At 35.9% G+C, this 15,493-nt stretch overlaps 1 protein-coding gene across 3 annotated transcripts in view; it reads left to right on the forward strand.

Moving 5' to 3' along the window:
- LOC107494364 (probable polyribonucleotide nucleotidyltransferase 1, chloroplastic) overlaps positions 1-15,493 on the forward strand; it is a 95,321-nt gene that overhangs the window by 8,141 nt on the left and 71,687 nt on the right. For all 3 annotated transcript variants that reach the window (XM_052263263.1, XM_016115417.3, XM_016115418.3), the window contains 10 exons: positions 690-761; positions 1,806-1,919; positions 6,349-6,441; positions 7,556-7,734; positions 13,316-13,499; positions 13,710-13,757; positions 14,003-14,075; positions 14,897-14,970; positions 15,093-15,200; positions 15,296-15,390. In XM_052263263.1, coding sequence (XP_052119223.1) covers positions 690-761; positions 1,806-1,919; positions 6,349-6,441; positions 7,556-7,734; positions 13,316-13,499; positions 13,710-13,757; positions 14,003-14,075; positions 14,897-14,970; positions 15,093-15,200; positions 15,296-15,390 — 1,040 coding nt within the window. The remainder of the gene's footprint in view (positions 1-689; positions 762-1,805; positions 1,920-6,348; positions 6,442-7,555; positions 7,735-13,315; positions 13,500-13,709; positions 13,758-14,002; positions 14,076-14,896; positions 14,971-15,092; positions 15,201-15,295; positions 15,391-15,493) is intronic.

Genomic DNA, 15,493 nt, shown 5'->3' on the forward strand with positions numbered 1-15,493 from the left:
TGTGCTCTCTCTCTCTCTCTCTCTCTCTCTCTCTCTCTCTCTCTCTCTCTCTCTCTCTCTTGGCTATTGGAGTATTACTGTTCTGCATAATCTTTCTCAGTGAAATCTTTTACTTTGTTTTCTAAGGAATGGAAAGACCAGAACATGATGTTTGGTTTGTGGGTGACGAGAAAGGATATCTACTTTTATTTTGTTGAGAACCAGTTGACTTGTCATGCATTATGGTAAAGTCTCTTCTAGGAGGATGCACAAGCATACCCTTCATACGGATGCACTTGATTCTGTGCAATTGTAATTTTCTCAGAGAAATGAGCCAGTCTTAATTCTTGGTCTGTCAGTATTCTGCTAGCAATATTTAGATGTCTTCTTCTGGTTCTCTTCAAATGGTTGTTTTGATCTATACATTCTTCTCTTGCTAACATCTCGTATTCCCCTACCATCACCCAACAACCGAATTAAGCAAAAAATGTTCTTGAACTGGTAGCTCATATTTTCTACTTCCCTTGCAGCGGAAGCTTTTATCTTTTCGATTCATTTTCTTGTATTTTAAATGTCTACACTTTTGCTTTCTCACTCTTGTCTTTGGATTTCTTGATTGATGTAGAGACAATGCCCTGTCATCTTGTATTTGATATTTTGATGAATTAATTTCTTTTCTTTTTAACATATATCTATTTTTTCTGTTACAGTTTGCTGAGGTAGATGTAAAGTTGGTATTTAAAGAAGTTTCATCCAAGTTTTTGAGGAAGCGCATTGTAGAGGTATGAACAATTGTAATAAAATAGTTAAGATGACTACATACCCAAGAAAGGATAAAAATAAAAGATAATATAATATCTAAACATTGTTAGGTAAGTGCATTTATTTTCTGTCTTGGTAATACTGTCTAATCATCAATGTTTAGGGAAAAAAAAAGAAACAAATAATAGCGGGAGACCTTTTAACTGGAAAGTGGATAATTTTAAACCAAACAAAATGTAGGGATAGTTGAGTAGAAGTGTACAACACATTCAGTTAAGCGTTTGTGAAAGCTCAAATAGAACAACTATTATCCCAAGAGTCTTCAGGCAGTTACTGTTCTCAACAACTGGTGAACGTTGAACTCCTTGCATGGTTATTCCATTCTACACTGTTAATTATTTAGATGTGCTATCCTTTTTTAGTTTTAGTTGGAGAAGACCTATATAGGCACTGATAGTGTCTTAATACTTGTTCATCATTGTTACTATCCAACTGGGAAACAAAGTGACAGAAACCTGGAGGAAGTGAAAGAAAGTAAGAGAGAATCTGGGAGCATATCCGAATTTTATTCCTGGATTGTGTGCTGAAGCTTTGCCTCTGAGTTAACATAATCCAAGATTAACTGTTCATCTGACCACCTTTTCATCATAGTCGAAAAGCCAGATTGACTTAAGTATACATGTGCTTTGGACTTCCATAGCTCACTACCAACCATTGATCTGATTCAATTGAGATACAATCATACAAGTAGTTCCTATGATAGTACACAAAAAAAAAAAAGAAAAACTTTTAGCAACTAATTTTGGGCAAACACACTAATTAGCTTTTTCTTTATTTCTGAAGTGTTGTAACACCCTTCATGTGCCTCCTTTTGGTAGCTTAATCTTTTGAGTTGAGTGAGTCCGTGACAAATTGATATAACTATTTTTGTTAATTAAGTTTATGTTGACTGTAGAATTTTGGATAAATTTGCTAGACTCATTAGTTTGCATTTTGCAATGCATGGTGGGTTAGCAAACAGAAGGTATCCATCTTTGGTGATTTATTTTCTGTGCATGTGACAGGGGGGAAGACGGAGTGATGGGCGAACACCAAATGGAATACGTCCAATCAATGCAAGATGTGGGCTACTACCTAGAGCACATGGAAGTGCTCTTTTTACAAGAGGCGAAACACAGGTTTGAGAGTCGAGACATCAGTTTTATATACAAAATTTTGCTTTGTCAGTCATGTGTCCCATTCTATCCTGGTTTTTTTTTTCCATTGTTTTTCTTGTTTGTCTTGTGTGCAATTTTTGACTAGTTATCATTTTATCTTGGACTAAAATTTTGAGGTTGTATATATATCCAAATGTATTTTGGATATACGAAAATGATTGGAGCATATCACTGCGTTCCTTTGTTTACATTATGTCAGATCGTCTGTGACATTTTCTTCCTTGGATGGTGCAAATTAGTAACCCTTGTCATTTGAGGCAAGGGTAAAATGGGCTGCCTCACATGACCAACAAGGGCAATGAAGGAAGAGAATAACACTTCTTATTGGGAATGAGAGAAGTGAATGGTTATGGTATCCTTGATTAAGGAAAATGGGATACCTGAATGAGAACAGGATTGATCAATAAGGCTGTGTTTGGTTAATGGGTGGAAGCACATGAGACATAGGCACAAATACATAAAGAGACATAGACATAACAATACCCAAAATTTTCAATTGCCTTCGGTAACTAATACACAATAGAACACACTAATCACAATTAAACTAAGATGTCAATATTGCAGCAACAACACCATCACATCCACCACCACCACCATCTCTGCCTTATTGATCTCTCCCTTCAAAGTTGGCACAAACCAATGCCAATACCTTCAACAATCTAAATATAGAAGCAACAGAACCCAAATCTAATTTTTTATTAAAAAATAATGAAAATGAAAACAAAGATAAAGGAGGAAGTTATGGAAGAGGTGGTGTCTCCTCCGCGAGGAATGATGGTGGTGACATCTTCTTCCACATGGAGAAAGACCAGATCTGCAAGTGAGGGTGAAGTGAGAAGCACCAAGGTGAAGGTGTAAAGAGAGAGAGAGAGTAACAAGTAGCAAGTAGTGGGAGTAATTAAAAGTGAAGAAGAGGCAGCATATTTGTAAGAACAAGGGAGTAGTGTTGAGAGAGAAGAGGATTTGTGAAAGTGAAGAAGAAAGGAGTGATGTTGAGAGAGAGAGAGGGGGTAAATTTGGAGATATCACAAGATAATGTGTAAAAATGTCCAAAAATCTGTGTCCACCATGAAATATGTGTCTGCGTATTTTAGAAACACACAAAATACATGTTTATTGTGTGTCACTGTGTACTATCGTGTCCTTCAATAATTTATGTCTCAACAATCAAACGGTGGGCGTGTGTCACTGTGTCTGTGTATTGGGTGGACACACCCACTAACCAAACGGTGCCTAAAGTTCTAGTGTTATTTTAAAGAGAACGAAATCTATTAACAATGTTGTGTTTAGGATCACGACATATGTTTACCAAATTTTATCGAAATCGAACATCAATAAGCATGTAATTGAAGAACCTTTTGTCCATGTATATTTTGAACAAGTATATTACGCCTATTTTCATGTATGTAAAGGTATAATAAACGATTTGGATTGATATGAAGTTTGCTTGAGATGGATCTATAAGATATAAGGTAAGGATAAAGGCAACAAAAGTTGCAATTTGAGACATGGAATGTAGGCACATTTACAGGAAAATCTATGAAAGTGGTGGATACCATGACAAGGAGAATGATTAACATAATGTGCCTGCAAGAAACGAATTGGGCGGGGTGAAGGAAAAGAAGTTGGCTAAACCTGGGTTTAAGCTTTGGTATACAGGAAAGGTGAAGAATAGAATTGGGGTAGGTATTATGGTGGATAAGCAGTGGAAGAAGGATATAGTAGATGTTGAAAGGGTGGACGATTAGATCATCGCAATAAAACTTGTGGAAGGAGTGGCTTTTTATGTGATTAGCGTCTATGCACCACAAGTGGGGTTCGGAAGAACACCAAAAGGCTTTTGGAAGATCTAGAATGTTTAATCCAGGACCTACCATTGGGAGATAAGGTTTTTTTGGGTGGAGACTTCAACGGATATGTCGTGGATACAAAGGAATCCATGGGCATCTTGGTTTTTGGGTTGTCAATACCGACAGTAAAACCATCTTGGACTTATCTTTAACTTCTTATCGCAAATACTTGCTTTAAGAAGCGAGACTAACACTCTATAACTTGCAAGAGTGGTGTAACAAGCTCTCAAATCGATCTCTTTTTCTGTTAAGGAGAGTTGAATGGAAATTTCACACTAACAGCAAAATCATTTTGGAGGAGAGTTTTTGACCACATAACATGGGATGATTGTTATGGATTTTCGCAATGAGGGAAAGGTGAGGAGAAGGCATCAGGATTGGAACTCGAGGGTCAGGTGGTGGTGGATGAAAGGTGACAAACAAAAAAACTTTCCAAGCCGAGTAGAAGAAGCAAGGTGGGACGAAAATAAAAGTGCAGATGAGATGTGCAGTGATATGACAGAAGTTTTCAAAAGGGTGACAAGAAAGTTTTGGTGAAACTAAAGGTATCAAGCAAGAGACAAGTCATGATGGTGGGATACAACCATATAAGAGAAGGCAAATATAACGATGGAATGCTTTAAATAGTGGTTTTTATGCCGTAATGGAAAAAATTATGAAAAATATAAGACGACTAAGAATAAGACAAATGTGGCAATAAGCGAAGCCTGAATGATAGTATATGATGGTCTTTATTCGTCTTTGGGTGCAAAGGAAGGGGAAAGAAACATATAATTTAGCGAAGAGTCAAGAAAGAAGGACGAAATATTTAGATCAAGTTAAGGTGTTAAGGACAAAAATGGTGAGGTTTTGGGCAGAGACGAGCATTGACGAAAGATGGAATAGTTACTTTCACTAGTTATTTAATGAGGGACAGAAGATTCTTTTTTGCTCTGGATGGTTATACACAAAGGAAGACCAAAACTTCAATTATTATTGAAGAATTTGAGATTTTGAAGTAAACAAGGTTCTAAAGCAGATGAAGTATGACATGGTAGTAGGCCCAATAAATATTCCGTTGGAGGTTTGGAAAGGTTTAGGAGGAAAATGTGCTGGTTGGTTAACCAAACTTTTCAATGAGATTTTAAATTCTAAGAAGATGCCAAATGAGTGGAGGAATAATATCTTGGTTCCTATCTACAAAAATAAGAGGGACAGACAAAATTATGGAAACTACAAAGGGATTAAGCTCATTAGTAATACCATTAAGTTATGAGAGAGGGTGATAGTATGGAGGTTGAAACAGGAGACATAGGTCTCAAAGAATCAGCTTGGTTTTATGATGGGCAGATCCATCATTGAGACTATATACTTGTTAAGAAGAATGATGGAGAGGTACTAAATAACAAGAAAGATCTACATATGGTGTTTATTGTTTTGGAAAAAAAGACATATGATAGGGTACCAACAGTGGTCTTGTGGAAAGTTTTGAAAAATGTTTTTTCATATATCCATGCGATTAAAGACATGTATGATAAGATTTCAACTAGTGTGAAGACTCAAGGTGGTATGATAAAGGAATTTTCCACTGTAGGACTACACCAAGTGTCATCTCTAAACCCATATCTTATTAGATTGGTTTTGGAAGTGCTTACTGAGCATATCCAAGAAACCGTACAATGGTGCATGCTTTTTGTTAATATGTCCTTGTAGGAAAATCAAGGGAAGATATAAATGAGAAGCTAGATTTGTAGAGAGAAGCTTTAGAGGCGAATGGTTTACGCATTAACCATAGTAAGATGGAATATATGAAATGTAAGTTTGGCACGAAGAGGGAAAACACTAATATAGAAGTGAAAATCGGAGAAAGCACCCTACAACAAGAAAAGAGATTTAAGTATCTTGAGTGTATTACATAGGATAATGGAGAAATCGAGGAGGATGTAAACCATAAGATTCAAGTGGACTGGTCGAGTGGCGGAGTGTTGGGTGGCAAAAAATGAGTATGAAGGCACAATGATGTCGTTTGATCCATGTAGCTGACTCCACCTACTGGATAAGGCTTTGTTGTTGTTGTAGGATCTATAACATATAAGCTTCTAATCCAACAGTTGGTTTTTTAAAACATTTGCTTTCTTCCCGTGAGATTACTAAAGACGGTTTTATTGAAATATAAACAGCTACATCAGGAAGAAATTTAGTTATCCAGTTTGTTCTTCAATGGGTGTTAGGCACACTTATCATGACTTTGTTTCCATAAGAAGCTTATATTTAGTAGAAATACACCTTTTCCATTTAATTTTATTCTCAATCATGTCAACATATATAATCTTTTGGATGCCCTATTTTGTCAAATTGTTGTGCTATTCATATCTCATTATTATGACAAATTGACAACAGTTTCTTGTTAGGTTACTTTATTGAGTTTCTTGATATGTATAATTGTATATTTGCATCTTATCATTTGAGTGATATGGCATCTTGTATCCCCCCATGCCAAAAATATATATATTCTTATTCTTTGCTGCTACTTTCTAACTTATTCGTTGTCTGTTGGACAGTCAGTCGCTGTTGTTACTCTTGGAGATAAGCAAATGGCGCAAAGAATAGACAATCTTATAGATGTTGAAGAATACAAGAGGTTCTATCTTCAGGTCTCTCCATAACATGAATATTTTTATCTTCTCTTGCAATTTTGTGGTTTTCATCTACTGTGAGAAATTTTGAAGTACTCAAATGGAGTATATGGCTGGCTGGCGTGGTGAAGCCAAGAGCCAAGATAAAATCACATAAGTCCAAAGGAGAGGAAGGAAATACGAGAATAATGCCTAGAATAATAATGGTCAGTGCTTGGTTGTTAATCTTACACTAGATGAAAGGAGAGGAAGAAAGTAAGAAAAATATAGGGAAAATATTATAGAACAATTAATGCTATACTATGGTATTATATTAAGATGTTCGTCTAGTACAGTAACTTATTGTGCCCTTAGTAATTAGGTCAAGTACTACTACTAAAGCCCCTAACAAACAGTTAGGACCCCAAATATTAGTATTACTTCCACTCATTTCCTGAGTAAGATTAGAAAGTAGACTGGTATCAAAGGGGCTTAATTGTAATTAAGTGTAGTTTGGGATGGGTTTTGTAACTAATAGGGTGAGAGAATGTCTAGGTTTGGGAGGGAAGTGGATGGCTATAGAAGGAAGGGGAGAGATATCAAGGGCAATATCTTATCTCAGTTTTGGAATTGGAACTTGGTAGAGCAGCTGGATCTCTAATACCTGGCAACTTTTATTCTCCTTCTGAGTAATACAGATAGATGATTCCACTTTCTTCTTCATCTGATACTAGATTCCTATCACATACTTTATCAGAATTCATTGCTTCTATTAATGAGATTTTAATCTTTGGTAAATTTCTTTGACTAAGGAAAAATCATTATTTTTATGTTTGTTTTACATGTAATGAAATTTTGTTACTGTCAGTTCAATATTGTTTACATTTTTCATTTGATTTATGTACTAAATGACTCACAAGATTATAATTTTGCTCAAAATCCAGTCTAAACTAATCCATATTTAGTTGGGTGATCATTGGGATAATTTGTTTTTAATACATGTTTTGCTTGCTTATTTATAAATATGTGAATGTGTGTGTGTGCGTGTTAAAGACAGTTTGGAATCTTAATCTTAAGTATATATATTGCTTTTAAAAGTTTTCAGAATGTTCAGAGTGCAATTTGGTCTTAGTACCTCGATTAAAATTTGCAGTATTCATTTCCTCCTTCAAGTGTTGGGGAAGTTGGCCGAATTGGTGCACCAAGTAGAAGAGAAATTGGACACGGGATGCTTGCAGAGAGATCACTTGAACCAATTTTGCCTCCAGAGGATGATTTCCCTTACACTATACGTGTTGAGAGTACTATCACAGAAAGCAATGGCTCATCAAGGTGAGATTTTATCTTTGCATTTTCTTTCTATTTTATTTTACTCTTTTGGGGGATAAAAGAACTCAATTAACATGGAGAAGAATAAATCAAGCAAATGAAGGATAAGATAACCTCCATACAAGAGCAAAAGACAACTAAAACAAAAGCTATATTTAGAGTTAGCCTTCCAATCTCTCAATAAGTTAGAGAGGAAAAAATTTTAAAATGGTCAAACAACAACAAAGCCTTCTCCCACTAGGTGGGGTTGGCTACATGAATCAAACGGCGCCATTGAGTTCTGTCATATATCATGTTTACAGAGAGATCGTTTACATGTAGATCTCGTTTGACCACCTCATGTATGGTCTTCTTAGGTCTTCCTCTGCCTTTCATTCCTTGTCCATCTTCCATCTTATCCATCCTCCTGACTAGATGTTTTGTCGGTTTTCTTCTCACATGTCCAAACCATCTGAGACGCAATTTTATCATCTTTTTCACAATGGGTGCTACTCCAACTCTCTTCCTTATATCTTCGTTCCTTATTTTATCCAATCGCGTATAATCACTCATCCATCTCAACATGTTCATCTCTGTCACACTTAGCTTATATGTTCGCGCTCTCCTTTGCCGCCCAACACTCCGTACCATAAAGCATAACCGGTCTTATAGCAGTGCGATAGAATTTACCTTTAAGTTTTAAAGACACTTTTTTGTCACATATAAAATCAGATATACTCTGCCATTTTGACCAACCTGCTTGGATTCTATGTTTTACATCCTGTTCAATCTCTCCATTATCTTGTATGATACATCACAGATACTTAAAACTTTTAATTTTTCGTAAGATGTTTTCTCCAATCTTCACTTTATTAGAGTTTTTCCTTCTCAGATCGAATTTATATTCCATATATTCTGTCTTGTTACGGCTTATGCGCAAACCATACACTTTTAGAACTTCTCTAAGTTCAACTTCTTATTTAGGTCTTCCTTTGACTTTCCCATAATGACAATATCATCGGCAAAAAGAATGAACCATGTCACAGGCTCTTGAATGTGCTCTGTGAGTATTTCCAAGACTAATATGAAAAGGTATGGACTTAAGGATGATCCCTGATGTAATTCTATACCAATAGGAAATTCTTCTGTCATACCACCTTGAGACTTCACATTAGTTGTGGTCCCATCATACATGTCTTTAATTGCACGAATAGATGCGATCTTTATTCTTTTCTTTTCTAAAACTTTCCATAAGACCTCCCTTGGCACTCTATCGTACGCTTTTTACAAATTAATAAACATATGTAGATCCCTTTTATTACTACGATATCTCTCCATCATCCTTCTTAATAGATATATCATTTCGGTGGTGGATTTGCCTGGCATAAATCCAAATTGGTTCTCTATTACTTGTGTCTTTTTTCTCAACCTTCGTTCTATCAATCTTTTCCATAATTTCATGATATGACTCATGAGTTTGATCCTTCTATAGTTTTCGCAACTTTGTATATCCCCTTTATTTTTGTAGATAGGTACCAAGGTGCTCTTTTTCCACTCATCAGGCATTTTCTTTGACCTTAAAATCTCATTAAAAAGTTTGGTTAACCAATTGATATCTTTTCCTCTAAGACCCTTCCAAACCTCAATCGAGATATTATCATGTCCTACTACCCTGCTATTTTTCATCTGCTTTAGAGTCTTTTTTACCTCGAAGTTTCGAATCTTTCAATAGTAGTCAAAGTTTTGATCTTTTTCCATTGTGCATAACCGACTAAGGCTCGGAAGAGTCTTATGTTCTTTGTTAAATAACTCGTAGAAGTAGCTCTTCCACCTTTCATTAATCTTCTCTTCTTGAGCCAGCACTTCTCCGTCTTTATCCTTTATGCACTTAACTGAATCCAAATTTTTCGTTCTTCTTTCACGGCTCTTTGCGCTTCTATATATATCTTCTTCTCCTTTCATGCCCAAAGACTGGTAGAGACCCTTATATGCTCTTGTTATTGCTTCACTTACAGCCACTTTTGTCTCTTTCTTAGCCGCCTTATATTTTTCATAATTATCTGCATTGCGCCATAAAGACTACTCTTTAAAGCACTCTTTTTATCTTTATCTTTTCTTGTACAGTCGCATTCTACTACTAGGACTCCTTGTCTCTTGGTCCTATCCCTTTAGATTCACCAAAACTTTCTTTTGCTGTTTTTCTAATAACTTCTGCCATCTACCTCCACATTTCTTCCGCGCTTCCATTCCTATCCCACTTTACCTATTCTCTTACCCGTCTTATGAAGCTTCTTTGCTCCTCACCTTTGATCCGCCACCACCTCGTACTTGGATTATTCGTATGATGTCTTTTCTCTTGCTCAACGCGAAAATCCATGACGAGCATCCTATGTTGTGTTGTTAAACTCTCTCTCGGGATAATTTTACAATTAATGTAAAATTTCCGGTCGACTCTCCTCAACAAGAAGAAGTCGATTTGAGAGTGTCATGCTACTCTTATAGGTTATAAGATATTCGTCTCTCTTTTTAAAACATGTATTTGCGATGAGAATGTCAAAGATGGAGAAAAAGTTCAAAATAATTTTACCCTTGACATTGATCACCCCGAAACCATAGCCTCCGTGAATACTTCCATACCCAGCCCCTTCTCTTTCAACATGGCCATTTAAATCTCCTCCTAAGAAAATCTTATCTCCCGAAGGTATGTCTTGGACCAATCTCTCTAGATCCTCCCAAAACCTTATCTCATGCTTTCGTCCGAACCCACTTGCGGTGCATAGGCGCTAATCACATGAAAAACACCTCCCTCCACCACAAGTTTGATAGAGATGATCCGATCTTCCACCGTCTTGACATCTGTTACGTCCTTCTTTCACTGCTTATCCACAATAATATCAACCCCATTCTTATTCTTTACCTTTCCTGTATACCAAAGTTTGAATACAGAAGTATCCAACTCTCTTGCCTTCACACCAACCCATTTTGTTTCTTGTAGGCACATAATGTTAATCTTTCTCCTTGTTATGGTGTCTACCACCTTCATAGATTTTCTTGTTAGAGTGCCTATGTTCCATGCCCCAAATCTCAACTTTCTGTCACTCTGACCTTTACCTTCTACTTTGTGAACTAGCTTATTTACCCTCTTCCATTCACGAAAACGCGAAAATCCTTGCTCATTTAACACTACATCCGGGCACCGATGCAACGGCTCTTACTCATTTGATACCGTACTCGAGACATACAGTGCGTTGCTTCCGGGCAATGACCTAGTTTTAGCGCAATAACGTTTTTGATTCATGTCATGAAGATTCGACTAAATTTTTATGTTGGTTGTCGAATACCTAACACAACCCTCCTCCTTTATCCGGGCTTGGGACCGGCTATGTACCGCAAGTATAACATAGACAGAGTTAAAAAACCTTAAAATGCTCATGAGAAAAAAACTGGATTCATGCTTTTGAACTTTTTAAGCTCTGGGTACCATAATAGAGAAAGGAAAGTTCAGAGAGTTCAGAGAATTTGGAGTGATAACTCTGAATTTAGAATTTGATTTCATTACTAAATCACAGTAGCAGAACTGTGTTTATATAGAGAGATTGTTGCTTGTTGTGCAAGCTAGTACAAAGTCATAACAGCCTTTTCACATATGAGTTAGTTGTGACTGCTGTAGCCTGTAACTAGCTGCAGCTGTCCTATCTTAGCTGGCAGAGGATTCTAACTAACTGACTCTTCTAAACTCTTCTTGATTATACTTGCTTATTCTATTACCAAAGAGGCTAAATGCCTAATTCTATCTTATCAAGCTTGCTTGCCTAAATGTTTGTCGTTGAATGTATGAGAATTGTGCTCCAGCCAAATCCTCTAGATAGTGGCATATACAACACAACGCCACAACAATTTTGCCTCTTTCTTGCTCCCAAAACTAGTCAAGGAAACTGATCCAAAGTCTCAGGGCATGCCCAAGAATAACCACAGATACTGAAAATAGGAATTTCATTAGCCAGTATACAGTGCAAAAACAGATGTGAAATTGATTCTGAATTCTCCCCAAACATAACATGCACATGAGGGGAAATAACCTTATGTGGCTTTTGAATCTCTCTGTCATTGGTGTTAATTCTGTTGAGCACAATTTGACTTTAGAGGGAGCTTTAGACTTCCAAATAGGTTTATCAACGTGGAAAGATATTGTATAGGTTGGTATGATTTAGGATTTGGAAATAATATTAGCAGTTGAACAAAACCAGATAGAGAGACCATAACCTTTTATTGGGGTTTGAAGAGAAAGAAGCATTATCAAGGGGACCCAAAAGGCCAAAACTTTCCCTAATTCAGGGGACTCTTTAGGTTACAAAAATGTGGAAATCCCAAGAAAAGGAAGAATCTTGTACAACAAAAGACATGGATACGGTAATTATACAAAGAAAATACAAGGAAACACTAAAGAGATATATCTCCTACCCAAAAGTTTAATGTTATGGTATTCAAATATAAATTATAATAAATTAGAATGCATAATTTTTATGCTTATAAGATTCAGTTTTTCATGGAGTATGCACTTTATCGGTAATTTGGGATACTAGGTCTGCATGAAGGATTCTATTCATGTTATTTTTTTTCTAAATTGTCTTTGCTAAATATCAAAGGGAAAGGTTAGTGGTGGGCTTTGTTTACATATGGTCCAAATCACCCTAGGTTTCATTCTATTTTGTGGAGGAGTTATGTTATTTTTTTGTGGGTTTTGTGGTTTGCATTAATGCTTGAGTGTAGATGTTAATGCTTTTAGGTCCCATCTTGTCCTGTGGCAAGATATCTGTTGAATAATCTTTTTGGTATCTTTGAGGAATTGTTGGTTTGCTCTATGACTTGTATCAGTTTCTTCTCAAGTTCAGAGGTTTTATCTCATGTAAAAGAACAAAGATTCTATGAGAAGTCTGCAGTTTTTGCAGTGCTCTAGTGCACCTGGTTGGAAAAGAATTCTAGTACTTGCAATGATTCTTTTTGAGTATTGATTTCATTTGGGATATGGTTTTCTTTTATGGCTTCTTTTTGGTGCTAACTGCTCAGTACATGTTCTGTTTAATGGGATTCCTTTAGCTGATATTTAAAAGGATTGGCATGCATTCTTACATAGCTAGGCATTTTATGTCCTAACTATGCCTTTTGCACCTATACAAGGATGGCTTATCTTGTTTTATATAGTCTCTTCTGTTCTAATAATTTTCTTTTACTATGTGAAAAACAAAATATATAAAATCAGTAACCTATGGCCACCAGTTAAAAACACAATATTGTCGGGTCAAGTGCTGTATATTTATGTACAAAAAGAGAATACCAAAAATCTAAATCTTTGGTGTAAAGTTCATGATCTTTTTGTATGACTTTTCCTCCCACACGTGTTGATAGATTCAAAAGCTATGCTGCATTGGTTGCAAACTCTTCTCTTGTTAGTTTTGGCTTTTGTACGTAGCATCTCATATCCTCCCAACTTGTACCATTTTTCTTTCATATTTAAAGAAAAAGGTCACATGGGTTTTAAAGTAACCTATTAAAAACATGGATTCTTTATAGTTTTTACATTTAATTTCAATTTGTATTTCTGTAGCATGGCTTCTGTCTGTGGGGGTTGCTTAGCATTGCAAGATGCTGGGGTTCCTATTAAGTGCTCTATTGCTGGCATTGCCATGGGTTTGGTACTGGACACCAAGGAATTTGGTGGTGATGGAACTCCACTGATTCTGTCCGACATAACTGGATCTGAAGATGCTTCCGGAGATATGGATTTCAAGGTTTCAAGTCACAGTTGAATTTTTTATGCTTATTTTCTCTTTTTTACTTGGAATAGGTGCTTCTTAAGAGTTCTGGGGGTTTATCTATTTCCGGTTCCATTTTTGTTACAATTATACTTCTATCTCAGTCAATGAAGTCTTTCTATAAAAAAAGGAATCTAATCAACATGATACATAAGCTAAAAATGTATTGACTATGACATAATGCAGGTTGCTGGAAACGAAGATGGTATAACTGCATTTCAGATGGACATTAAGGTGGAATACTATGAAAATTTTAATTCTAACATCTTGATAGTTATTTCATTTTCCCCCTCATTTGGGATTGAGAGTTTTTTTTATTCATATTTTTGGGGTTTAAGGTATTTTTTTCCCTAGAAAATAAACCTGAAGCATTTATTATTCAATGTACATCTAGTCGTGTTTTATGTTTGTTTTCCCTTCCTATTTCTAGATAGGTACATAAATACATTAATTTAGTTGTTAATCTGTCAATGTCACAGGTAGGAGGAATTACTTTGCCCATCATGAGAGAGGCACTCCTACAGGCTAGAGAGGGCAGGAAGCATATACTTGGTAAAACCTAAAAAAACTAAGACTTGCTGTCAGTGAATAAAGTTGTTTTAATTATGATTTGTTAAAATTCGGGTGCCACTTTATTTTGTAACATTGATTTGTTAAAATGTTTGGTGCAACTGTTAATAAGGTCATTTTAATAATGGCAGTCTTTTACTGACTGTATAGTCCATGTTGAGTGGTTTAGCATTTTGTAAGAGCTAGATCTGAGTATGTTGAGAGAAATTAGAACTTGGATTTAGTTGTTAGAGGTAAAATAGTTCATTGGATTTAATAATGCATTCATAATCCAAATGCAGCTAAAATGATGTGAGTGAGTACTACTCTCAAAATCCAAGAAAAAGAAACCATTAGGCGTATGTATGGTTGGGGGATAAAAATAGAGTGGACATTTTCATGGATGAGCTACATATGCAAATTTAGACATCAAACTCTATTAATGAAAGTTTCTACCTCATTCGTACTCCCCAAACTAACATACCCCTGGGGAAATTTATGTTGTATGCTAGTATGCTACTTTGCAACACGATATGTAAACTCAGTTGAGGATGATATCAGCTTAGGTTCCTTGGGCATTGAAATGCAGATTTCTTTTTTTCCTTTTCTTTTTCTTTTTGCTTTTTATAAAAAGACATTCAAAGGCATTTATCAATGGGAATTTGTAGGTGTTATGACTTGCGAGAATGGCTTGCAAATAAGAGTTAGAAAATAATTGTATATATATATATTTCCGTTACTTCTTTTCAAAAAGCAAATAGATTATCTTTTGGATTTTCAGATTACTTATCTCTCTTCTTTCTTTTGACTGTTTCCTAATCTAGGGGAAATGATGAAATGCTCACCCCCTCCAGCAAAAATTCTTTCCAAGCACGCACCATTAATTCACATAATGAAGGTCTGTTTGCTCATTTTTCCCTGTGTTGCCCATCACTCAGTGTCCCATTTTACAGACCTTATCCTCAAATTAAGACCTGCAGCATACAATGTTATTTTCTCACATCCTATATTGTTTTATAGGTCCAACCTGAGAGAATAAATCTAATAATTGGTTCTGGTGGAAAAAAAGTGAGGAGCCTTATTGAAGAATCTGGAGTAGAGGCTATTGATACAGAAGATGATGGCACTGTATGAGGATAATCAGCATATTTCCACACATCTATTTATTATATGGTTACTTTCTTGCTGGAATACTATGCATAACGCTTGTTTGGCTTCTGCAGGTGAAAATAACTGCAAAAGATTTGTCTAGTTTGGAGAGGTCTAAAGCGATGATTAGTAGTTTGACAATGGTTCCAACTATTGGTGATATATATAGGTAATTAGATATCTCTTCATTCTTCTGGTTATGTTGGCCTGCTGCTTGCATTGACTTACTAAAGATGTTTAATTTAGAAGTTAAAAAAAATATATGCAACAGC

Source organism: Arachis duranensis, chromosome 6, assembly GCF_000817695.3.
Source record: "Arachis duranensis cultivar V14167 chromosome 6, aradu.V14167.gnm2.J7QH, whole genome shotgun sequence".
In the NCBI taxonomy this organism is placed as follows: domain Eukaryota; kingdom Viridiplantae; phylum Streptophyta; class Magnoliopsida; order Fabales; family Fabaceae; genus Arachis; species Arachis duranensis.